The 25,660-nt window shown below is 36.5% G+C and overlaps 2 protein-coding genes across 45 annotated transcripts in view; one reads left to right on the forward strand and one right to left on the reverse strand.

Annotated features, from left to right (window-relative positions):
* LOC148657372 (immunoglobulin kappa light chain-like) overlaps window positions 1-1,916 on the forward strand; it is an 83,482-nt gene extending 81,566 nt beyond the window's left edge. For all 44 annotated transcript variants that reach the window (XM_088643549.1, XM_088643561.1, XM_088643556.1 and 41 more), the window contains 2 exons: window positions 303-398; window positions 1,288-1,916. In XM_088643549.1, the coding sequence (XP_088499675.1) occupies window positions 303-398; window positions 1,288-1,439 (248 nt within the window). In that variant the 3' untranslated portion in view covers window positions 1,440-1,916. The remainder of the gene's footprint in view (window positions 1-302; window positions 399-1,287) is intronic.
* A 3,240-nt stretch (window positions 1,917-5,156) lies between these two features.
* stard3nl (STARD3 N-terminal like) lies at window positions 5,157-25,118 on the reverse strand. Its single transcript, XM_088643594.1, has 9 exons — window positions 24,964-25,118; window positions 17,053-17,325; window positions 15,012-15,089; window positions 13,440-13,517; window positions 12,930-12,983; window positions 12,716-12,833; window positions 11,759-11,857; window positions 8,439-8,494; window positions 5,157-8,110 (listed from the first exon to the last, which is right to left on the reverse strand). The coding sequence occupies exons 2-8, from the start codon at window positions 17,254-17,256 to the stop codon at window positions 8,442-8,444; spliced, it is 684 nt and encodes a 227-aa protein (XP_088499720.1). The 5' UTR covers window positions 17,257-17,325; window positions 24,964-25,118; the 3' UTR covers window positions 5,157-8,110; window positions 8,439-8,441.
* Window positions 25,119-25,660: the final 542 nt, after the last annotated feature.

The raw sequence follows: 25,660 nt of genomic DNA on the forward strand, positions 1-25,660 counted from the left end.
ATTTACTTTAATTTAACTTAATATATAAGTTTAATTTTCATTTCCAATATTTTCTGTTGGTGACCCAGTGAACAGTAAAGATGGAAGAGCTAGGTTCCAACCATCTCAGATCAGTTATCTTGCCTATACCTGTAAATATTATTTTTCTCCCCTGGCATCACGCTGTCTTGTATGTCTGAAAGTTGAAACATTCTAAGCATCTTACTATAGAATAAATAAATATTTGACCCAACAGAAGAATATGGATAGAATTAACAAAAATATGTGTTTCAGAGAAAATGTTTTTTCTTTTTCTCTTCTAGAAAAGAAACCTGATCAAGATAAAAAACCTGAAAGTTCAGGTTCTTCAAAAAATGAATGCCCACCAAGCAATGCTACATCAGACACTGCAACCTATGGTAAGCTTTCTCTGTAGTAATTCCAACCATCTATTTTCTAACCACTTTATCTTGTACAGGGTGGTGCCAGGCCCAGAGCCTATCCCAGTATGCAATGGGTGCAAGCAGGGACACACTCTGGACAGGAATCCAGTCCATTGCAGGGGCACACACAGACACAAACTCACACTCACACCAGGGCCAGTTTTTCCAGGAAGCCACCTACTAACACGTCTTTGGACAGTGGGAGGAAGCCGAAGCACCAAGAAGAAACCCACATAAACGGGGCGAGAATATTCAAACTCCACGCAGATAACACCCCAGCAACTGAAACAAGGGGCCCTAGTGCTGTGAGGCAGCAATGCCAACAACTGCGTCATTGTGCCACCCTCTGCAGTTATAAACAATCATAATTTACCATCTAAAATGACAACACATATCTGATTCTTGTTCTGCTTGCTTTATGCTGTCTTGCTTTTTTAAGTACAGCCTTAATTCAGTAAAGAGAAAAGACTATGTTGGTGATAGGCCTTATTTTTTTACCTGGTATATTCAAAATAGCTCTTTAAGTAGTTTGGTCAGATCCTAATGAAAGAAACATTGAGACAAAAATGTATTAAAGCAGTGTTGTTCTATCTTGCCTGGCTGAGGAATAAGCAGCTTAACTCGAATGATTTGGCTGACAGAACCCCCCCCCACCCCCTCCCTTTTCATGAAGAATTTGCTGGAGAGCTGCTACAAGGATGAAGATGGGTGCCAGGAGGGGTGCAAATACAGTAGCTTCAGTGATGATATACAGGATATTTATATGCGGAAGAGCAGACGATGGGGAGATTAGGATATGACCTTCTCCTGAACTTCTGTTTAAAAACTAAAGGAATATTGCTTTTCATCTTTTCCTTTATTTCAGACTCCTTACAATTCACGGGGAATTTTAACATGGCGACGCTTACCTACAGCCTCTTGATCCTGAAGAGTGTGGCGTACTGCGGCATAGTGTCGTTCCTCATGTATCAGATGAAGTCTACAGCAGGAATGGCCACGCGGAAGGGTGTGCCGTGAGACAGAAACCACACTGAACAGCCAGCGACAGGACAAGAAAGCCACTGTACTTTGTTTATTCACTTTATATGCTTAGAAATAACTTTGCAGTGCCCAGCTTCATTTATATTTTGGACAGTCTTTAATGTTCAGAGAATAGATTAATTTCTTTTTTTGAAATACATTTTGAATGTTCTCCATACCTTATCTGGTATTGTTTTTCTAACGTAGCTTGTTTATTTCAAACACCAGACATTGTGAATAACATTTATTTTAAAGAAGCTATATTTGCTATTCAGATCTTGTGGCAACCATATATTAGTATAGCATAATGTAATGTAGACGAATTATTATGTAAAGGTAGTAGTATCAGTTACTCCAAAGAGCAATTTAATTTCTTTGACTTTGACAAGCGACAATGCACTGCTTTCAAATGAATTCTATTTAACATTTTAATGTTTATGGATTTAAACAAATAAAGTCTGGTATTTTGTTTCACATTTGTCCTTCTGGTTCTCTTTAATTGAGCTAGGGCTAGATAGTTTTAACTGCACAAAACATTATTAGCACATCTCACACTACAAGAGCAATGACACATTTCTAATACACAAAGGTCTTAGAAATGAAGGAACTAACTGGTTAAGAAATAGGCATTGTGCTTCAAACCAATAATTGTTTATAAACTATATAAAGTTCCACTTCATTTTCCAGCTTTTGTCCTATTAACATATGACTGCTGAAACTCACTACAAATTATATTAGGTGAAGGTCTAATTTGCTAATTCAAAGCTGATCAAAATTAACATTTGCCTTCCCAACTTACTGTTACACCTAATTTCACTGTTTCTGAAACTAGCTGGTCTCTCACACACACAAAAGAGCTTACAATGTGTTATAGAAAAAAACAAACAGAAGAACCTCAAATTTGGAACAAGTAAAATTTACAGCAGGTACTATGTGAAAATGAACTTGTAGTTTCTTACTGGCTGGACAGTTAAATTCATTATTCTCAAGTTCAGTAATGTGGTTAAACATTAAAAATGATTAAAAACATATAATGCTGTTTACTTCCACTGTACAAGTTGAAGCAGAAAGCACAGATACATTCATAAGCTTAATGTCCTACAGTATATGGAGTTTAAACCTTTTGAGTTTTAAACAGAGTATGAGGGGACATGACAATAGTATTTGGAATCTTCAAAGGCATCTACAGTCTTCCCAGTGAACTTCCTCAAAAACGTGAAACAAGAACCCCAGGACACAAGTGTAAAATACACGGTAGTGCATTTAAAACTGACATCAGAAGACACTTCTTTATCTAATACAGTAGGTGGTGAGAATGTGGAACAAACTACCCAATCATGTTGTTGAAGCCAGTACCCTGGGATCAATAAGCAGCTACTAATTATAACTGGGACCAATAAGAAACTACCTGGATTGGTTGAATGACATCCTCTCATCAGTAACCTCTTCTATGCTCTTATGAATCTAAACTGAGCAGAAAGCATAATAAAATACACCCCGGAAAAAAGCTGGAACACCTCTAGGTGCTGAATTGGTTTAAAACGTCAAGCCATGCACTTGAAAAATTCAATCCACAATACATAATAATAATTATTCCTTGCATTTACGTTCTATATCATCTTTCATCCCAAAAAGCTTTGCATAAAGGAGGAGACTATCCACCACTAAAACGCACCTGGGTGACACACAGCAGCCATTAGGCACCAGATGCCCCATTATGCAGCAGATGGGGTGTAGAAGTAAGAATTTACTCCACCAATTGAGTTAAGGGGTATTCTTGTTAACAGTACGTTTAATGAAGAAGTAGTCAGAACACTGATTTAACCTCTCATCTGAAGGATGTCATTTCCAGCACCATAGAGAGTCACCTTACTGGGGTGTTGGTTTCAAAGTTGAAGTCCAGTGGAAAGAGCGATACCTACAGGTCCTCCAATTCTAGCACCAACCTAATCTTCCTTGGAGGCCTTTGACCCCAGTAATTGACAGGCTTAGCATTAACTTCCGAGATTTGACAATAGCATGGTAGAAGAGTAAATCACATAACTGTAACAAAGTACACCCAGGATGTGTTGTATTATCTGTTTACAATGGAAATTGAGTGATTACAAAAAATATTAATGAACATAGTCCTTAGAGAAAGACATGCCACATAAAGTATGTTCGTTCATTTTTTTTATGTGCTCAGTTTAATTTTATAACGACCACAGTTTGATTTCCTGCCAAAATCTAAATACAAGATCTTAAGTATTAAACTCAGTTTTAATTATATACCATTGTGTTTAGGAAGATAGAAAAATGTTTATAAAAATACTTAAATGCAAATCAATAGAACAGATGATGAACTGCAAGGAAATCACACTATACACATTATATTTTCCGTTTTCCTCCCTGTAATATCATCATTCTTGTCAGCTTTAACTATTTCTGTGGCTGCAATGCATAAGACTGCATAAAAGTGTCACTTGTAAAAAAAAAATTTAACGGGTGCTCCGATTTACAAAGAAATACTGGTACAGTAGGTTAATTGTTTTATGGAGAAACTGACCTTGATGGGAATGGGAGTGAACAGTAGGTTTGATTTCACAGTAACAGGATAAAATGACACACTTTTCATACAATTTCTATTATATGTAAATAATAATCACATAATAATTTATACAGCCCTGTGTAACACTCAACTAAATAATTATTAATTTGCAAAGAACTTTAAATCCCTAATACAGATATACACATTTTAAGCCTTTTCCACCTACTGTATAAATTAACTGCAATAGTCAGTTAAAAGCAATTATACGATTATACATATTAAAAAAGTGAACAATAGAAAACTTATGTCCAAGGTTTTAAGATAATAAATATCAGAACAATGAGCATTGTACTTTAAAGTAAGTGTAAATAATACTGTAAACTTTAAATGTGCTAGGACTGTGAGAATATTGAATTATTTGAAGATGAAGAAGAAAATCTTTCTCTGCTATTAAAGTGTTCTAAATACATTCTTCACCTCCCACCTCACCCCCCCAAAAAACCCATAAAAATTAAAAGAGACGATTAACTTGCTTCAATTGCAAAAGCGAATTGAACAAGCAAGGTGGTGGAAAATGTGGTAAATTTGCTCAGCACACAATCGCTTGAGTTTGATGAGAAAGATAATACAGCAGTTTAACCACACTTTGATCTGGGTGTGCTTAATTAGTCGTTGCAATGTGTTTGCGGATGTTTTTTTATTGGCACATTACTGTTATTTGTGGGTAGGCTGCGGAGTCTGTTCACAAGAACGCGCTTGAATCGGGCCAAAAATGTCGTAACGGAAAAGCGTGTTAATCTTGATTAGCTTCATCAAAGTCATGACATCTTTTGCTACCCTATATTGGCACTAGTTACAGCATTTATTTATGAACAACTATGGTGCATTATTAACTTGGAAAATGAACACTCAACAGATTATACCAGAACAATACAGCATATATACTGTATATAAGCATTTACTTATAATTAATGATAATTAATAATAATTGATGGAGAAATTAAAACCTAATTAGCACACCAAAAAGTAGCAAATAAAAAGTTATTTTTTTATACTACAGTAGGAGAAAGCCAGTTAGAAAGCATTATGTGAACAGATGTGATTCTTGCTAATTAGATTTCCCCAAAGAAGAAATGTGAACTGAAATATGAGAGTAATTGTCATAAGCAACAGTCAAAACACATCAATTATATTGTAATCATTGTTTAATTAACATTTGGTCTTTTCCTTCCGTACATCAGAGAGCAATTAGGTAGGACACACACCAGTTCCAGTTACAGAAACACACTTTTACACACAAAAATCTGAAAAAATACCCAGACAACCAACAGCAAGGCAGCAACACTTTATTAATGAACAGAGGCAAGTTGGTTGGGGATAAGCACTGGACACAGCACATACTTTCATGCTGAAAGAATAGGCAATTTACCTCTTGTACAGTATTTTTTTTACCACAGCATTGGCCAAGAGATAAAAAAAGATAAAACAGTGCTCTGTTATTTACACTCTAATCCTAAATCTTTGCAGGTTCTTTTGTGTGATACAATTGTGAGGTTCCAATGAATCTGTTTAAGGCCAGCAATACAACCTGACCTGCTTGCCAACTGTAATTTAGAAATCCAGGTTTCTATGGTAGTTTTCCAGTGAGTACAAGCAAAGAGACTAAGCTTACAAAACAACTGCTATTCTAATGGCAGGATTTGTTTTTTGCAATTGATGGATTGGATTGAAATGCTATCAACTGTATTTTGACAAAGCTATAAAAAGCAAAAGACGTCAGCTGTGAAATCACCTGGTTAACACTGACCAGCATAACTGATCAATTGCATTATTGCCATTTCCATACTAACAGACAAAAAAAATGTGAGAGACTGTTCGAATTTAGCTTGTCCAAGATTATGCCGCTAAATTAAAAAGCTGTATTTGGCAGAAATGGCTTTGCTTCTCCATTAAAAAAAAATCTAACTGTTCTGACGAATGTGTTTCTCACCAACACATATGCAATTAACATTTCACAGGGATACAAATTACAAATTCAGTAGCAAATAAGGGTGAGCAATTCATTTCTAAAATTAAGCCATTAAGTTCTAAAAAAAAGTGACGCCTTTCGTGCTAAAACAAGTTGTCTTTTCAGATTAAGAACTTATTCTGTTTTGTTTTCAATTTAACAGTGATCACTTTAGTTACTCATGTAATGTTTACAATAATACAATATTTTCCATAAATAATTTCAGAGTAATACAGTAATGATAGATTCTGGATTCTTTTATTTAGTACAGTAGGAGAACAAAAAATAAAAGTCAAATCAATGGTACACAGAGTGCAGATGAAGTGTTTATAGCACTGTACATTTATTATGAAACTATTTAATGGAAATTCAAGGCAAATCAGGAAACATGTACATTTTAAGAAAGGTCTATGAGATTGATCTAAAAGACCATCGCTTCAGGGGGAATTAAAAAGCAAACGCAAAATCATATTTACGGATTGAGTGGTAAAGAAGATAATTACCATGCCTATGAAGTCTGTGTACATCCAAATTCTCCATTCAACAAGAATCTTCTTTCATTCTCTTCATGCTTCATTCATACTCATTTTGACTAGTATCATTAAATATCAATTTATCCAGAGGAGAAAGAACAAATTTAGCCGGCATGCAGATGTTGGAGGAGATCAACGCTCCTGGTCTCTCGTGCTCTTCTTACACAACTCTGCTGAGTTTAGCAATAATTTGGCAATTATTGACAGTCTAGTAATCACCAAATGAGAGGTGGCAACCTTTATGTACACTGTACAACCTAGAGAAGACTTATTAGCCTTAGCAGATAAAACACAATCTAAAATCTTAAAATTCTGGAGTTAAAAAAAATGGCAACAATAAGGGAGGGAAACTGTTATCGTACTGCTTAAAGAAAGTATTTTGGATGAAATAATGTGAAATGATTGATCTGTTTCACTGGTATCTGAATATATACAGTAACATGAAGTATACATATAACAGAAGTATATGTTTATAAATATGCTTATATTTGGTACATGTAGATACATAGAATACTGAGCAACCACGGAAATATTTGTTTACAAAATTTCAGTAATAGTGATAAAAATCAGCAGACCTGCATTAGAAGTTACAGTCTTTCTGAACACTGCAGTGCATTTTTAGTTTTGTATATCATGTGAATATATTACTGTAATTTATCTAAAAAATATATGACTTACACAACCTAATGTTCAACATAATAACAAAGTTCCAAGTGGTTTTAAGACTAAGTTCCTAATTGTCTTAAAAAGGTGAATGGGTCCTTCCAACTCTATACCAACTCTGGTGGGTTAACCAGGGAGACGTTGGACTGGATTTCACTCACTAGTGCATACTTTCCTCAAGCTGAGATGGCGAAATCATAAGAACTATGCACCAAAATGTCAGGAGAAAATTATTCTTACATTCTCTTTGGAAGGATATTGCCCTCGCACTTTATACATAACACATTAGTTAGCTGCAATGTTGTGCATGGGAAATGTACACACAACAAATGTTATGATTTATCATGATATCTTGCAAAGTAAGACACAGATTTTTAATTAAAGAAGACAAAAATAAAAATAAAATGACTCATTGTCATGTCGGTGCAAAGGACTGGACTGCCGTAACTTGCAACCAAGCCTGCACAGACTGTGTTTTAGTAAGACTAGATGAGGGTCTTTCTTGCTCTATGGTGTATTGAACGTTTCTCCATGTGCCATATGTGTACAGTATACAGTATCAGTGAAATATAAAACTACAATCACCTTAGAGCTCCTCAGCTTTGGAAGAGGAAGAATACATCAATTAAACAGGAACAGCTAATACCGTAGTTATATTTTTTAAATGTCATTTCATTATAACGTAGGATGAATAATTTTCTCTGGTTCAGAAAAAAACGCACTCGACTCTAATTGAATTCAGTGCGATGAGTGCGAGCTCAGCAGTTATAAGGCAGTGTAATATTCCACAGAAGAACAGTGGGAGCAGGGTGCCAAGACACCTGCACCCAACGATAAGAACCTCAGCTTAGTACCAGCCGATACCCAGATCGCCAAGCAGATTCAGGAAGTCTGGTTATCCATGCCTTGACAGACCACAGGTACTTTTCAACAAGCACTGTTAACAAAAAAAAAAACATTTTATCATAATGCTCATGTCTTTTTCAATGAAAAAAACCCATCATTGTTTAACAGAACACCATTGCACTCAGGTAAATAAATGTTTCTTGTATTGTAATGAATCAGACTGGATACGAGCTCAGCTGTAGGTAGCAGGATCACAAATGTTCTAACTCAAAATGCTGTTTTAGTTAATTTACCATTAATTCTATTAAAGGGTGCAGGTTCTTATTATTGCAATTGCACTTAATGAAAGCTAAAAAAGATTTTTTAAAACAGCAATAACTTATATTACAATACTGTATTGCATATAATACCGTCAATACCTGCTAAATCACCGGTTTCTCACTGTCATGTTTTTCTTCTATATCCTCTTCAGAATCTGAAAACAGAGGGAAAAAAGGACTGCGCTAGTCTTATATTCACTGCGCAAGAAACAACAAAATTCTAATAGAGAAATCCCGTAGGTCTGTAAATGGAAAGTGTACACAAATTAAACATTATATTGGACTACAAAAATAAAAACAATATTAACTAACTAATGAAAGTTTTACGGACTGGGCAAAAACTTAAGTTTAAAAATTAATTTCCTGCTTTCAAAGCTGTCTATGACAGACTTCATGTCACGTGCACATTTTTGCTGCCTGAGTATGATCAATATTCATTTAATCTGTTATTCATTTTCAAAATCTTCTTGCTGAACTCCTTTTTTTTCTTTCACATTTGATTTTGTTCTGTAACAGAGGAAACATTGAACAGTAAGTGTCACTTTTTGCATGTCTGTCTTCATTAAAAAGTACTACATTTATAAGTAAAAGCTACAAAAAAGAATACTGACTTACAATGTTGACATATACAGTATCAACAAAAAAACAAATTAATACAGTACAAAATGTACCTGGTTTTAAACAGAAAAGTTAAAACTATACATGTTTGTAATTAAATTGTATAGATTATCTGCATAGTGGTTTTGTTCGTTCCATTTTTTACAGAGTGGATTCATAACAAATGTAAGTGTTTTAATATAATAGCATAAAATTAAATTAATTTTATTGATTTGGGTAACAATAAAAAACAAAAAGGTTCATTCATCCTAGAAGTTTTAATTTAAGTGTTACAAACGACATTAAAGGTAGTAGTTTGGATGCAGCTCCTAGCAGCACTGAAAAACCTGCAAATTATTTAGTTCTGGCTGGACTGTGTAGTACTGCATGTTTGCACAACTTTGTTACAGAGAATTAATTTTAACCCTAAAAGAGTGCAAATATTTATGTATATGTAGAGAGTATCTTGGCTATTTTAGACAGTTACACACAAACAAAATCAAAAAGAAACAGAAAATGCTGTCTGAGAGAAAGTTTTCAATGGAAACAATCACACCTGTGTACCGAAATCTACTGCAGTAGGGTGTTCAGTTTACACCAGTCCCACAGTAATTTGCAGCTGAATTTCCCACAGATAAGAAACTCATTGGTGGTACAACTTACACATTTTCCAGATGATAATTCGTTTGGTTTTGTGTGGTTCAACAGCTCCATAAAACTGTTGGAGTACCTGGTAGTGCTAAAACAATGCACTGGAAAACTGGTCAAATGTACCACAACAGACTGCTTGCCATTCAATTAATAAAAATAAAAACCCACAAAGCCATATTCAGGTGTCGTACGAAAAACCTGCATTAAAAGACGAAGTGGTTTCTACAACCAACTGCATTTCTAGACATCAAAACGTTTTAAAAAAACATTTTCCTAGTTTCTGAGAAATGCTACTATAGAGGGAAAACCCTTGGAATACAGGAAAAGCACTATATTAAATGGGAGAATCTAAGGTAGAAATTATTCTACCTTAAAGAGCTCACAAAAATCAAAAGGCATGAATACAGGGGATTTACCCCCCAAAACCAGCCTTCTCCATATTAACTGTCAGCTCAGATTTTTTATTCTGGCCATTTGTTTTGGTACTCGACAATATGAAGGTTTCTAGTTGTAATTAATTCTTTCAGAATATGGTATTAAGATACAAAAATTTAGCTTACAGAATATGTCTTGAAGAGTGTGGTTTGGGGATGTACTTAGAATTGTTTTTAGTACTACACTTAACCATACAATTTGAAGGACGAACATTTTAAAAATACAGCATTTATTCAAAATATACAAAACTGATTACCTTAGAGTCTAAATAGTAAAGCATTTAAGCCCTTTTACATTAACTTCACGGGGGAAAAAACATCTATAAGGAAAAAAATGACTGAACATCCCAACACCAGAAACTGAAAACATTCAAACTCCACGATAAAATGTTAAATGTTACAGCAAAAAATAAAAATATCCTCACAATTCCCTAAACTTTAATGTAAGAACAAGGACAATTATTCAGCCAGCTGCAATAGCAAAATTGATATAATTAATTTCTTATAATAATATTATAAGTGCTTGCTTTGTTTGTCTCTCACTATGAAGAAAACACTGATAATATCAAAGTGATATGAATCAATGTTCAAAAGACCTACAAACCTTGGGAAATTTTGAAACCGTACCGTGTCACACTGTAGAATCTAAGGTGAGATGTAATGTCCTAGTTGACCAGCAGGGAGAGCCACACTCTCAGAAACGGTTTAAATGTTTAGGAGGCTTCCTGACAAACAACTTACAGCTCTTATACATCTTATACAACCAACCCATGTTTTTGACTTAACAGCTATAAAATAATGGGGCAGAAGGCAGAATAAGGCAGGACCAGAGTTTATTAAATATCTTGCTTCACATTCTATAAGGACAATTACTGTAGTTAGATTTCCTCCCCTCATTCTTTCTTTTTAGCACATTTTTCACCTTTTAAAACAGATTAATAATATTTGACTGCCAGCGTTTTTCTTTTACTTAACCAGGAAGTGAACTCACTGACACTGGCCTTTTGTACTACCCCTTTTATATTTACAATTAACCGGACAAAAGAAAGGAAACTTCAAGAGTGTGGCTCAATCTTAACATGAAGGAACCGCCGACAGCAACAGTACCTGCTCGATCAGTCAATAAATTCCAATAGATATATCTGTAAATAGTTAATTCACAGATATTAACTATTTACAGATGTGGGGGGGGGGGGTCAGTCAGGATAACCCTGGACAGGATGCCAATAAATCTCAGGGCACACACACACAGACACACACACTCACACAAGGGCCAATTTGCCCAGAAGCCAAGTAGCACACCCGTATGTTTTGGACTGTGGGAGGAAACCCAAGCAAACACAGGCAGAACATACAAGCTCCACACAGATAGCACCCCAGCTGAGGAGGTGAACCCAAAGACCCAGAGCTGCAAGGCAACAATGCTAACCACTGCATCACTTTCTGCCTAACCTAGGCCTGCTCAAATTATATTTATCTTTTCACTCTTTAAACAAAAACTCCTGGGATCCTAACTAACCAATGAAACTATCATAAGTTAAGTTCATAAGTTAACTGTGCCCCCACGCTTCACATGTAAGTTATTTTACTCTTAGTTCAGAAAGTGACAAACCCATTGCCGCTTTCGAATCTTCAGAAAATGGCCAGTTTAACGGATGGGAGGAAACTGTTTTAGTGCCCTGGTTTCTCATCAGGGCCACTCCAGCACACACTGAGCTTTGACATGGCCACCCTTACCTGCAACTGATTCTGGAGGAGAGTAGAACTGGCCATCTGAGAGAGGCCCGGGCAGGATAAGGGGTGCTCTTTCTGACACACTCGCCACAGACAGAAGCCCTGTGGCAGACAACAGGCCACACAGCCATGAGCATCGATAAAGGAACAAAGCAAAACAAAATTCCTATGTTTTCTGGACAAAGAGACTGATTTAATTGCCTACAACTTTTTCTGTCACCTCCTATTTGAATTCAGGCTTGGTAATTCTAACTTGTCCGGTCTATAACACCGACAGCACGCTCTGTGTCACTTTGGGGATAATATGAAAATTGCAGTGCGCCGACAGTTCAAAAATAAAAGAGGATGGGTATGAAACAGCTGAGACTGCATGTCGCTGCAAGACTAATACTAGCTACAAAGCTAGGAAAAGGTTTTAAAGAATTAAAGAGTCTTTCTCTAAGGTTCCTGGCATTTCAACCCATACCAAAAGACAAGAAGCTGGAATTTTGAGCTACAGTGGGTTTAACAGTTGGAAAGCTCCATATTTGAAATTATAATACTGTTGGTAAAATACAGCAAAAGTTGTGAAAACAAACTTTACATCTAGTCCTAATATGGCACAGATTTCTTTAGCCTCTTTATTTGTAAGTGGAACTGTTTCGAAAGTCTTCATGAACTATTTAAGAATTTCAACAGAATAAGACAAAACCTAGAAAACACAGCACAAACACACAATATACCCTACTTTTTATGTTAACAGAATTTCAGACACTGAATTTGTACTCCAAGCACTTCGCAACCTTAACCGCCAGGTGCTTCAGTACAGCACAAGAGACTAGGTGTTTATTACTAGCATATCAGAAAGGAAAATAAAACAAGTTTTAACGCATCTCAACTTGCAATTTTGGATTGAGAGCTAATTCTGAGAGCAAACAAAGATGTGTTAGGGCTTAGTAGGGAACGAATGAACAGACTTACGGTTTTCATCCTCTGCTTCTTGAGGTAAGACCTTGAAGTCTAGGAACCAGGTTTCAATCCAAGCCAGGATGAAGGAAGTAATAGGCAAAAGGTAACCAAATGCACCCTGGGAGAGAAGCTGCAATGCAAACAATAGCGAACATGTAGGCCCAGGTCTCAAAAACACATTTGAAACAAGAGTGGACCTGAGAGAAGATCAATGCAAGACACATACCTTGGAAATAATGACTTTCGCTATCAAGAAGGCACTTGTAGCTGCTGTTGTTATCTGGAAATGAAGAAATTGTTCATTTCTCAAAGTCAGTGTGTGACAATTTGAAGTTTCAATATTTGTTGTGTCTGAAGTGAATGCAGAACAAAATGGCATTTTAAAAGATATACTGTATACAGCAAAATAGCCCCATAACTGTATCTGATATCAAACTAAAATCTAATTAAGAACCAAAATGTATGTGAAAATGAGCTTCTATCATATTAAATCAGACATTGCTGTTTAGGGAATATTACAGATTACTGAACACATTTGGCCAAAATAAATCCAATCTCATGAGAGATGAATTTGGACAAGAGAGAGAGAAAAAATGTCAACATGGAGGTTGTCGTCTGCTGGAGCCGAGACATTTTTCTTCTTGTCAGCTCATTTGGTTCAAAAGTGAGGTCACTGAATTTTCTCTTACACTGTGACAGGAAACAGCCTCGCATGCTAGTGTCACTGTAAGCTTACCGCTACTGCCCACCAGTGCTGCAGTTTACAAACGGCGTATGCAAGGATCAGCATGGCGAAGCGAAACACTGCGAGTATCTGTGTGGAAGAAAAGAAAAGGGGAAACTCCAATACTACTAAGGAAAAGGGGAAACGACTAAGTCAGGAGTGAAAAATATACACTTCCTCACACAGGGCTGCTAGGAGAAGATGGGACAGAAAATGCAGAAAGGGGTGACCACAAATGTGTTTTTTTAACCTTTTGACTTTACTTACTCCTCCAGGTAGAAAAAACATCTTCCTAAACACCTCTCTTTTTCCTGCATCAAAAATACCCATTGAGAGGTAGCCTATTAAATCTGAATCATAGGAAACACTTCAGAAAAAAAAGAGCCCTAATTGAAAAAAAAAACAACTAACAACCAGAAGAAAATAGAGAGAATACTGGAAAGTCCCCATGCTAGTTCATTAATGGTTCACTGTTACTTTCACTTAGAGAATACACTAGCTATCATGAATTATCATAGTAATGTTAACAGGGTAGTATCTTATTAGTAGTAGTTTCACTCATCTTTGCAACACCTTCCAATTATGGCTCTGCTCTGGGTGCAAGCGAGTTATTTTTTAATCCTTAAATTGTTTCATTCTGGTTTTCAGCATAACATACCTTGAAATAATTCCAGTCACAGAATCAAAGCACAGAATTATATTATCTGGCTCACAATTTAATATTTTAGCCCTTGTAGTACAGGATGTTTTGCTTTTTTCAAGCACTAATTACATAAAAGGATGAGATCCTCTGTGCCCACTCTGGACAGCCCTGCTGTTCAGACAGCCTGGTTAAAGCTGTATGCTGCCCCATCTGCTGACTTCTATTTCCAGCTGATGTGAAACTCCAACTGAGAGAACTACTGCATATAAACTGTAAATACAGCACGAAGGAAGCTGTGTCCCTGAAGCTAGGCTACTTTTAAACTGACCGATTCTCTAGAAACCCTTTCATTGCTGTGCTGCTTGTGAAACACAAAAATAATCTAAAACTGCTTCAGCACTTCTCAATCCTCTATGAGTGGGCTCTGATGATGGCTAGAAGATCCTGTGAAGGGGTTGCTAAGCACTGGAGGTCAAAGTGCACACACAGAAATCACAGAAATTTGTAAATGCACATCAACTGAGACTCTGACATTATGAGCTTTTGTACTTTTCTAAGGCATACAAAAAATTTGGAAAATGTATCACACTTATTTTCATAGTATGAAGTTTGATTTTCCTTCTGTCCAAGGAAAAGAAAATCCAGCTTATTTGGAGCCTACTGTATACAAACTTGACTTTCATTCCTCTGGTGGACTGAAATGAACAATAAAAATATGGATAAAGCAATGAAAAGAAATCAGGCTCTGTGTGCATTATTAAAATGCAGAGAACTACATTTTTTTCTTAAGTAAGATAATGTTGCAGTCAACTTTACATTTATGCATATTATAACATGGCTATACCTTTGAATGGACTTGTGAATGTGAATACAATTTTTTTTTATTCCTTGATCTTCCTGTACTATGGGCTCAAAACTAAAGGTAATTAAAAAATACTTACAAATATATCAAAAAAAGAAGCATGGTAATCATAATGAAGAACTTCCTGGCTTAACTGTTCTGCAATACCTCCGTTTACCTAAAGTGGGACAAAAGATTGATTTAGATTTAGAATAATAAACTATTGAGAATAATTTAATAAATAAATTTGCTCCAATTAATATGCCTGAAAAAAGGAGAAAAAATAATAAAAGAGCATCTTAAGGTGCATTGGAAAGATGTGCAACATAATTCACATCAGACTATCAATGAAGCTAATGAAGCATCAAAGGTATTTTTACCATCTCTGGATCACAATCCAGAACATTTTCTTGTGTCTCCTTTAAATATCATCTGCTCTAGACCTTGGAAAAGGATTAAACACAGTCAAGAGAAAAATTCTTCCTAACTGGGATAAACATTATCCATTCAAAACTAAAGCTGGTAGAATGGTTATTAATTCTGATTTATCTAAAATAAGTCTTTCCGCCACCAAGCTTGCTGTAGTACAATGTTCACATTTCAAACAAACGCCTGAGGTCACTAAAAATGGATGAAAGAAAAACACAAGACTGCTTTTGACACAACACAACAGTCAGACGCAAGTGTCCACGTTCTTGTCTGTGTTAATACATACAGATGCAGCCATTCAAAATGCGCGGGCGATACCGCATTATTTTCCGGTACGCTGTACGCAGTCTACCGCGAGTTACCGGTAAATACAACTGTTACCTAGTGCAGACATCCTACAGTTAAAACTTAAAAATCAAATCATATTTTTTTACACTGGAATAATATTGGATCTGTTGCACACAACTTGGCATAAAACCATTATTATGTGTATTAGATTTTGTATGGAGTGAAACAAAAAACAAGGCTGAAAAAGTAAGATTTGAAAAACACAAATATATAATAATAAACTTTTTTTTGTGGGGGGTAACATTTCTGTCTGTGAGAAATTATAATTTAGGGGGACAGAGGTTTCATTGCTTTAATGCAAAGGATATCTCTGTTAAAATGTATTTGGGTAATTAGCACATAATTAATTGCTGTGAATGACTTCAGGAGCAAGTCAAATATTTCAATAACTCCAGAGCTATGGTGTATATGATACTGCTACTAAAAGTAAAGCTGCATTCTAAACCAAGCTAAAGTTTTAATATTTTCATTCACATTCTAATCTTGCTACTTCACACTTGTTGTGACAGCCTTCCCCACAATGATTCTGAAGCTGAGCAAGCAGAAGGCATTGCAAAATATCAGAAGATAAATTAGCCTATATAAACAACACACAAACAAAAAGGCACATGACTGAAATTTCTAAATACTTAGACGACATTAAGAACCCTCTTCATCGTTTGCCTTGCAAAGTAAAATCAGAAGTTATGTCTACCTATTATTACATGCTGGCCAACAACATAAAAAAGCTGTTTTGCACATTAACTTGTTAATAAACACATCAACCCTTTATGAACAGGATAATTAAATAAGTCTGGGTGACAAATTCAGAAATATTTGCTACGAGGCAATGTTTCCAGTGTTCCAAAAATCACTTGCTGCTATTTTTATTACATAACCAACAGTGCATAATGATCTCGTAAATTAGCAATCGCCTCCAGGTGTTACAGTATCTCACAGTAATTTTGACAGGCCCTTTTGTTGCCCAAAAACTCCAAACTGCAAATACCATCAAAAAAGAAAGCAAGGACTCTGTCATATAGGAAGATTTTCAGTCTAGCCTAAAACTTACATTTTCATAAAGACTTTTTGTTATTTTATTTTCTATGTTTAATTGACTTGTAATTTTCTTTAATTTTATTTTGTTAAATGTGTTTTTTTATTAATTGTACAGCACTTTGGATGATATTATAAAATAAAGTTGATTATTATTAGTAATATTTTAAAAAATGTACATTTACCCTAATGTGCAGTGTACTGTATGCTGTATTTTTGTACTCTATAAATCTGTGCCTTTACACCTTTACAACTGCCATCAGAAACTGAAGGCAAAAATAGAAAGAAAATCATCAGCAAAATAAGAAACTTTGTGAACAAACACCCACATTCAGCTCAATGATCCACAGCAGTGTGATGAAGAGGAGGTCGAAGGTCACGAAGAGGCAGAAGGTCCTTCTGACATCAGAGATGCACTTCTTCTCCCCGGTCTCGTAGGAGTCCAGCCTGGAGGCCAGCTGGGCCGTGTTGATGGAGCTGATAGCACGCAGGGAGGCCCTGGAGTCCAGGCTGCCACTCAGACGACTCTCCATTTTGACTCCCGGTCGCGCAGGTCACAGTTCACAGCCTCTGGCCTCATCACCCCCTCACAGCTGCCATGTCTGACAACACACAACAGCTCCTGAATCAACACACGGGTTCAGGAAGACCCCTGCCTAACCTGGTCAGCTCAATCATACACAGCTTTTATTTCTGCCTTCTCCCCACCTTTAAAAAGACAATTAACACTGTAACATCATTTCTTTCACTACGTCATGGAAGTCCGGAAATGAGCACCCACATTTAAAGAATTTTCTGGCTATGCTTCTTTAAAAACAGAGGATTTAGAAGGATTTAAATCGCTTCAGACCACTTTCTTCATAAAACATTAAGATATTCCAGCTGGAAATACACAGAAACAATTTAGAAAAAAAAGCTAAGGGGATTAGGTAAATGAGTGGATGGTTTTAAAAAAATCAGGTAAATCTGTTAGAGTAAACCAACTTGACCCTGAGCAGCCGACTGTCACACTTCTTCTAGATCTAGGCTAGTATTCCTGTCATTCAACTTCACTTGTACTTCAAAACCCGAAATGACCTTGTATAAAAATACACTTGTCCCCACAGATGAGCTGCAACTATAAGAGAAAACCGGTGTACAAACTGCCAGACAAAGGACAGATGGGTAAAGCATCAGATCGTTTCAAAGCAGGAGGTCCTGGACGATGGGCATCAGACTGTCCTGCCACTGGTGATCTTCACCAGCTTTGCAAGAACCCCAGGGGTTCACCAGCCACAGCCAACAAAATCAGAAATGCCTGAGCCTCAATCAGAGCTTCAGTTCACTTTTTATGCTACTTTCATGAAAACCCAGAGGAAAAACAGATTTGGATCCAGAAGTCTAGACCACTAAATTACCATCATAACTTCATACCAGTTTTATAAAAATACATGAAACTCCTCTGCATAGAATTGACAGTATTTGAAGGTGCTATAGAGACTGAACAATGTCATTTTACTTTCAAGAATGAATTTGGATAATTATACCAAGGAGAAACAACTACTTTAGCACATTTTAAAGGTAAAAAACAAAATACAGCAAAGGGTTAAGCCCCTCGGCACACAGCAGTGAGTTTTACCTTTGCAGTACGGCTGCAGATAATCTGAACTGGCCAAATTATTAACTATGAACACAAAAACCTTCTTCTATGCAACTAAAGTCGAGTTAAAAATCAGGTCCCTGAATTAAAGCCGTGCCATTTCAAGTGAAGAAGCTTACAGAGCCAGTCACAAGACTAGTCTTTCAACCATTGCCAGTGAGAAAGCAGCCAAGTCACAGAAACTTCCAATCTGAGAAAAAGAGATAAGAAGGGATATTGTAACAAGGTGGTATTTATTCTCATTTTATATTAAGGCTTTCTATCCAGCATGATTCAACAGGATGAAGACTTTCCTCAGGATTACAATAAACAAGGACATACAAAATTATAACCTTTTAATTCGGATGTTAGAAGCAAAAGACAGCATTAGTACCTATATACCTGTACAGTACAGTCATTTACTTAAAGGGTTCACTTTAGGCAAATGCTGCAAAAGAACAATAGGATGTGTAGCACCAAAACAGGTTTTCTTCCATCCTCAGGCAATGAAAGACTTTGAATACTGCAAAGTTATATAAATTGGTGTGGGTATTTTTTTAGCCTGCAAAAGGCAAATGTACATTCCTAAGGCAATAAAACAGACTGCAGTTCTCTGTAGTATCTGCATTAATATATGTATATCTTCTATGTGTATTCGTGTATTATCTTTTCTCAACCAATGATTAATCCTTCCTAGGATTAGCCTATGTAATATCCAGTAATGTGGTCCAAGAATTCTGGGGAGTTGTGTTAATGCAAAAGTCTTTTGTTACACTACAGGGGTTATTACACAATGTCTTGCTTTGGTAAGGCTTGGTCATGAGGAGAATTAAGAACACATTAATGGATCCTTGTAGAAAACTAGCTGCTTTAAAAGCCCTACACAGCACATCCAATGATAAAAGGCAAGATTGGAAACAATTCACACAGGGCATAGGAGAAATGAGGGTGAAGACAAATGTTTGTCTATTGATTGTATGAATGCAATAGTGCCTCAGTTTGCCCTATCACCACATTCCATAGCCCACATACTGTAACAAAAGCATGTTTAATAAGCAACTCAAATTCAAACCAGTTTCACAACAAATTCAATATTAGCAGAAACAAGAGGAAAGGGAAAGAACAGTTTGCAGTCATGACCTGCCTACATTCTGATCAGATACGGGATATACAAAAAAAGACAAATGCGTCAGCCAAGATACAGTCTATTTCAGTACTATCTCCCAGTTTCAGTGACTCTGAAGCAGCTCATTATTCAAGCTCTAGTTAATTTTCATAATTCACATAAACTATAAGGGTTTTTGTGTTCTTGTTTCATTCTTCATTAGTTAAATTTAAATCCCTAAACTGCTATTCCTCAACCAAAACCACTTCAGCCACATAATAGTTTAATGAATCCTGTATCTGAAAAACCTATAAATCCAGATATATCAGAGGGAAATTTCAACATGGAAAAGATTTAGGTTTACTGCTGGAAGAAAGGGAACTTTATTTTTATTAAACTTAAAATGTCCTATTTACATGAGTAAGAAATGTTGTGGGTATACTGTATTTTACACTAGAAAAGAAACTCTAACAATTCTTAACCCATGAGCTTTAAGCATCCATCTTAGATCTAGTTCTTACGTCTGGTGACCAATCAAAATTAGAAGCTGTGAAACCAGTTCAAGAATTGAACTGGACAAATATTTGTTCTGCTTCCCTTTGAAGACAGAATATTGCATAATAATTTAAGCTGCATTGTGGCCAAAGTTTAATAATTGAGTGCCCTTGTTTCAGATGATCATATGAATACTGAAACTGAAAATGTTTTTAAAAAATTGTTTTCAAGGCTCCCAATCTACTGATTGCATTAGTACTCTAAATCAATGCGTGGTGGAACCACATTTGGTAGCAAATTATTGTCATGAGCTATTCTAGATTGTGGTCTACCAGCTTTGTACATTGGAATGGTGTAAATTCATCCATCTTCCCGGAAAAGTTTTTGAGGGATAGTTGATGAACAGCAATCATCAAGCCTAGTGGGCCACTCAAAAATATTCCCTCTTTCCTTGTCGGATCTCTACACTCTAGCTTCAGCGTCATGCTTTAAAGTCACTGCTAATAATGCAAAGCCTTGACTCAGTTTTAGATTCGTGGGTGACAAGGCGTTTAGGATTTAGTTTTCCACTAGGTTTGGTCTATTTTCTTTCTGGATCAATCCTGACAATCTTCCCAGTGCCTGTTGATGAGGAGTATCCTATTGACATGGTTCTTGCACCCAAACGATTCATCGCTGTGATGAGGTGATGTGCAGTACTGGACTCATGCTAGATTTTGTGAATTGAGACTAAAAATTAATTTCTGTCTCATGTGACCACATCTTCAGCCATACATCTTCTATAAAACTTTATATGAGATTTAAGAACATAAGACGGGTAACATTAGAGAAAAGGCTATTCAGCCCACTTCTTAGCAGTTACTGTAAATGATCTGAGGTTCTCACTGTGCTAGTTCTTAAAAGAAACAAGGTAATGGCTCCAATATCATGGGTCATGAACTGTAACAGGATAGCGTCAGCCCTACACATTGTCAGGTAATGTTTTTGACTACTGCAAATTTTACTCTTTCCCTGGCCAGCTATTTCACCAGGTTTGATGCCAGCTGAACACATGGGAGACCACTGTTTCCACAGCTCAACTGAACCCTGTTGTAAAGACATTAAACTAACTTTGTGGGGCAAGCACATCATCAAGATAACACCAAGGCGAAACGTTTACAGAAAAAAGAATGTGTGTCACAAGGACATACTGTACACCCCCATTGTGTTTCCATTCCTTGGGATATGACTGTACTGTAGAATGGAAAGCAAGCAAACGATAAGGTAACTAAGCATACAGCTTAGCAGGATATATCACAACTATCAAACACAACAGGAATTAATTGAAAGTTATATAATCTTTTCCATTTTCAAGGGCTGCTAATAGATTGGCTGATTATTTCTAAAATACACAATGCCGATGGCAGGAAATTCCACAAAAGCCTCCTCCCTTATTCAGGAGTTCGATAACTGGCACACGAGCAAATGTACAGAGAAGTGCGCATGAAATATGTTCTGCAAAAACACATAAAATGCTTTACTATATCAGTTACCAATGTTGCAACTTTGCCAACAGAAATACTTGTTGTTGTCTCCACCCCTCCCTTGCCCCAGTCTTCAGTTTCACCCAAGCCACAACACCGGAAATAAAACACTTTTTTAACAACCTCCTCTTTGAACCCTTGTTTATGAACCTGGTATCAAAGACTATATGAACCATTAACCATACTGGACCAAAGAAGTATTGAGTCCTGTTCTGCTTCTCACCAACCTGCAGCTTGGGGTTAATAATACAACTAAGTAAAGTGTGATACACCATCTCTTACAGAGGCCAAAGTGCATTTGTATGCATTGTCTTAACATAAGGCCTACAAAAAGTAAAATAATCCACTAAATACTCTGCAGTATTGCTTACTCTTGGATTAAACACATATGGCATAACTTTATCGCATTTTGCAAAGAATCTACTGCACAGAGCACAACTCCCAGTGAACAGAGGTATTTTGCCCTAACCACAATTCAGTACAGTTACAAAATCCTAAAAAGGACAATCTGAAGAATACTTCCTTATCTTTTGAGCTCAAATAAGCTTGAAGCTCTACAACAACACCAACCTCTCTTGGAATATACCTGGAATACAAAGGTACAAAAGTCATTATAATAACAGCAGTAAAAAAATAACTTTTTCTTCACAACGACAGTAACTGACAAGGCATAATAATAAACAAATGAGAATGCCAAGTCTTATGAGTTAGGAGGCATTAGCTGGCTGCCATATCTACTGCAACCCACAACTGGCAACACACTCACACTAAGCAGGTGTGAGCCTGGTCAGTACCTGGACAGGAGACCTCCTGGGAAAAACTAAGGTTGCTGTTGGAAGAGGTGTTAGTGGGGCCAGCAGGGGGTGCTCACCCTGCTGTCTGTGTGGGTCCTAATACCACAGGGACAGGGACACTATACTGTAAAAAAGTGCCGTCCTTCTGATGAAATGTAAAACCGAGGTCCTGACTCTCTGTGGTCATTAAAAATCCCAGGGCATTTCTCTAAAAGTGTAGGGGTGTCACCCCAGTGAAAAAGGATAAGGAATTATCATTATTATAGTTTAACCACTGTGCCACCACAATATTTGACTATCAAGAAAAGCAGAATAGATAAGGATTTTACACATGCAGAAGGTACAAACTCACAAAGTGAGTCTGCCATTGATTTTGTTGCCAGACAATAAATAGAAAAAACTGCTATTTCTCATGGCTTATGAGAAGAACACACCATTGATACACAGAAGTAAAATGTGTGAAAGGAAAATAGGGAGGGAGCAATCCCATTCTATGTTCATGGTTTTTATGGTGTGAATTGTGCTAAAAAAAACATACTGAGTCGAGGAGGGGTGGGGAGTCTAGAAAAGAATCAGTAGTACTGAAAACAGAATAAAATGCTTACTAATGCCAATCCAAAAACCAGACAGTTTAATAAGCATAAATTGACAAGTCATCCCACAAGATGATGAAAAGGATCCTGTTTTATACATGTGGACAAATACATGATGGACTAAGTTTTCTATACATGTAGGGCTAATATTCTGAAAACAGCCATCATTGTCACAGTTTACGTTCCAGAAAACGGTACCTTCTTTAAACTGGCTTCTAGCTTCTAGTAGCTGGTAGTGTGTGAAAGTAATGCAAGTCTTGGCATGATTCAAAATCAATGTTTTTCTGGACCAGTCTCATCTGAAATTCTTGATGAAACTAGATTAAATGCATTTGGGAGACATATTTCAGGGCAAGCACTATAGATAAAGAACATAAAGATTACACAATAGTAAAGAAAAGAAGATATAGGATTCTGACTACATGCTACAACGTTTTAGTTTGGTCTGCATGTCTCAGAGAGCTGAAAATGTGCTCAGTATGATGTCACAGAGTTCCCAATCCTGGTCTCCCAATCCTGCTGAGCTCTCACAGTTTGAACCCTTAACATATTTACTAATTTGATTAATTCAACATATTGGAGTTGGCCTTTTAACAACTGTGTTGAACAGGTGGAAGTTAAATAAGATGCCAAACATCTGAAAAAAAAATGCAAATATTCCAACCATGAAACACTTTAGTTCAACTGAGGCTTCACTAAGATATTTAAAACACCCTTTATTGTTGAGCAGGGGTCTCAAACTGTAGTTTGTGAGGTTCCCAACTTGCTCTCCATGAGACACACACATACAACTGGGTGGTGTGGTGGCTCTGTGGCTAAGGATCTGCACCTGTGGCTGGAAGGTTGCCAGTTCGTATCCCACGACTGGCATAGGAAAACTACTCCGTTGGGCCCCTGAGTAAGACCCTTAACCCCAACTGCTCCGGGGGTGTCATATACAGTAAATGGCTGACCCTGCACTCTGACCCCATGCTTCTCTCTCTGTCAGTGTGTCTCATACAGAGCAAGTTGGGGTATGCGAAAAGACACTACAATACAAGGAATTGTATATGGCCAATAAAGTGATCTTATCGTCTTGAAGACTTCAGGAAATGTGTATTCCACCTGTTTTTTACCTTCAGGCCTTAAAGATTATTTCCATTTTTTTTTACTTTAATATCACATTTAATTAACGTCTTTGAATTAAATGTTAAATGTTACATGTTTAAGTAATTTAATTAGCACTTTGTCTTTAAACAAGGGGGCGAGTTCAAATGTTAAAAAAAAGTTATTAAAAAGTACAAGAACAAGTAATTCCCTCTTGCTTCATTGATCAAGTTATGATTGAATCTCAACTAGTCATTTCCGAAAGAAGCCAAGACGTTAGTAATTAAGTAATTGAAACCTTTTTTCCACCAACATATACAGTATCACAAGGATATCAGATTAAAATAATTACTATTACCGATATGTCTCCTTTATGCTAGAGCATTAACCAATGGCAGCTGTTCTAATCACACAGTGACAAAAGTGCTGTTCTTCCAGATGATATCCTCCACCAGTCTACTATACGTACAGTACATGTTGCTACTGTATATACTGTAGGTTACTAAAGTACTTTCTACTCAAAAATATAATGCATTAAAAATAATTAACGTGTGGCATTTTATCCCTCGACAAACCTAGGTCATTGCATTTTGACCACGGATATCGCGCCAGCAGGTACAGTATGGATTAATTAAAAGAATGCCATCAATTACAATGTAAAGTCCGATGCTTTAGCAAGCACAGAGATCTGAATTGTGGTGCAGCTCGCCAGTTAGCTTTGCCTGTACTCTGCTGTACTGACGTCACTATTATTTCCTTTACGGGAAGAATCAATTGCTGTAACACAGAAATGAGAAATTCTGCCAGCTGAATAAAACAATTTAACAAAACCCACAAATCCAGCACACGGTCACTGCTATAATTATAAGTCTTGTGATGTATTGCAGGGAACGTTAACACGAGCTGTTTTACGGGGCAAACACAGAAAAGACGCCGTTTACTTCAGGTAAAAATGGCTAAAATAATTAATTTCACGACTAGCATTATAGGTAAGGAAAAGTTCAATTAAAGGGATTAATCACTTACTCCTTGCCTCCAGATAAAAGATTAAATATCCAGATGTGTCCTTTAATTTATCTGCAGGTCCCAGTTGTAATGTTCACGGCAAAGACAGGGTAATGTGAGTAAGCATTGGTTAGCACTTTGTTTCTGACGGACAGGAAACGCAGGAACACAGGAGAACAAAAATAACATTCGTATCTGATTCAAGGGAACATGGGATATGTAGTTATGAAAATAGTATTAGCAATCTAACGGAAAACCAAAGTAATAATATTAACATACCAGTACCAGGCTAGTATCATTTGTCAAAAACGAAATACAGACTCTCCAATTAAAATATCTGTACAGTACGTCAATGATGATCTAATTTGAGATATTTGATGATACGACAGACCACAGTTCTGTTTCAAGTTCTTCCAAATCTATTATCAAGCTCTCACCAAAATGACAATTGCGTTATTACAAAAAAAAATAATGATATGTTTTTGTATTGCCTTACGTTCATGTACTGTATGAAAGAGATAAATCATACACACCCAGGCTGGAAAAGTTAATTAAGGTGTAAACAGAAAATTGTTGATGTATACACAAATGTATAATTTACTTATTGATTCTCTTATTCTGGTATTCTCAAACCCTTACATACCCATCTGTAGAAAACACTCAAACATTTTCAAGGCTCTGGCGTCTTTCAATTTTAGTTGTCTATCGCCATCTATCG

This window comes from Lepisosteus platostomus, chromosome 8, assembly GCF_059453375.1.
Source record: "Lepisosteus platostomus isolate fLepPlt1 chromosome 8, fLepPlt1.hap1, whole genome shotgun sequence".
Taxonomy (NCBI): Eukaryota; Metazoa; Chordata; class Actinopteri; order Semionotiformes; family Lepisosteidae; genus Lepisosteus; species Lepisosteus platostomus.

Bases quoted from the DNA above. Each gene is read 5' to 3' on its own strand.
- stard3nl (XM_088643594.1), bottom strand. From the start codon at position 17,256: ATGGAGAGTCGTCTGAGTGGCAGCCTGGACTCCAGGGCCTCCCTGCGT. The intron at 13,518-15,011 runs GTAAGTATTTTT...TCTTCCACACAG, and splicing joins CTTCTTTTTTTGATATATTT to ATACTCGCAGTGTTTCGCTT. The intron at 12,984-13,439 runs GTAAGCTTACAG...CTTCATTTCCAG, and splicing joins AGCACTGGTGGGCAGTAGCG to ATAACAACAGCAGCTACAAG.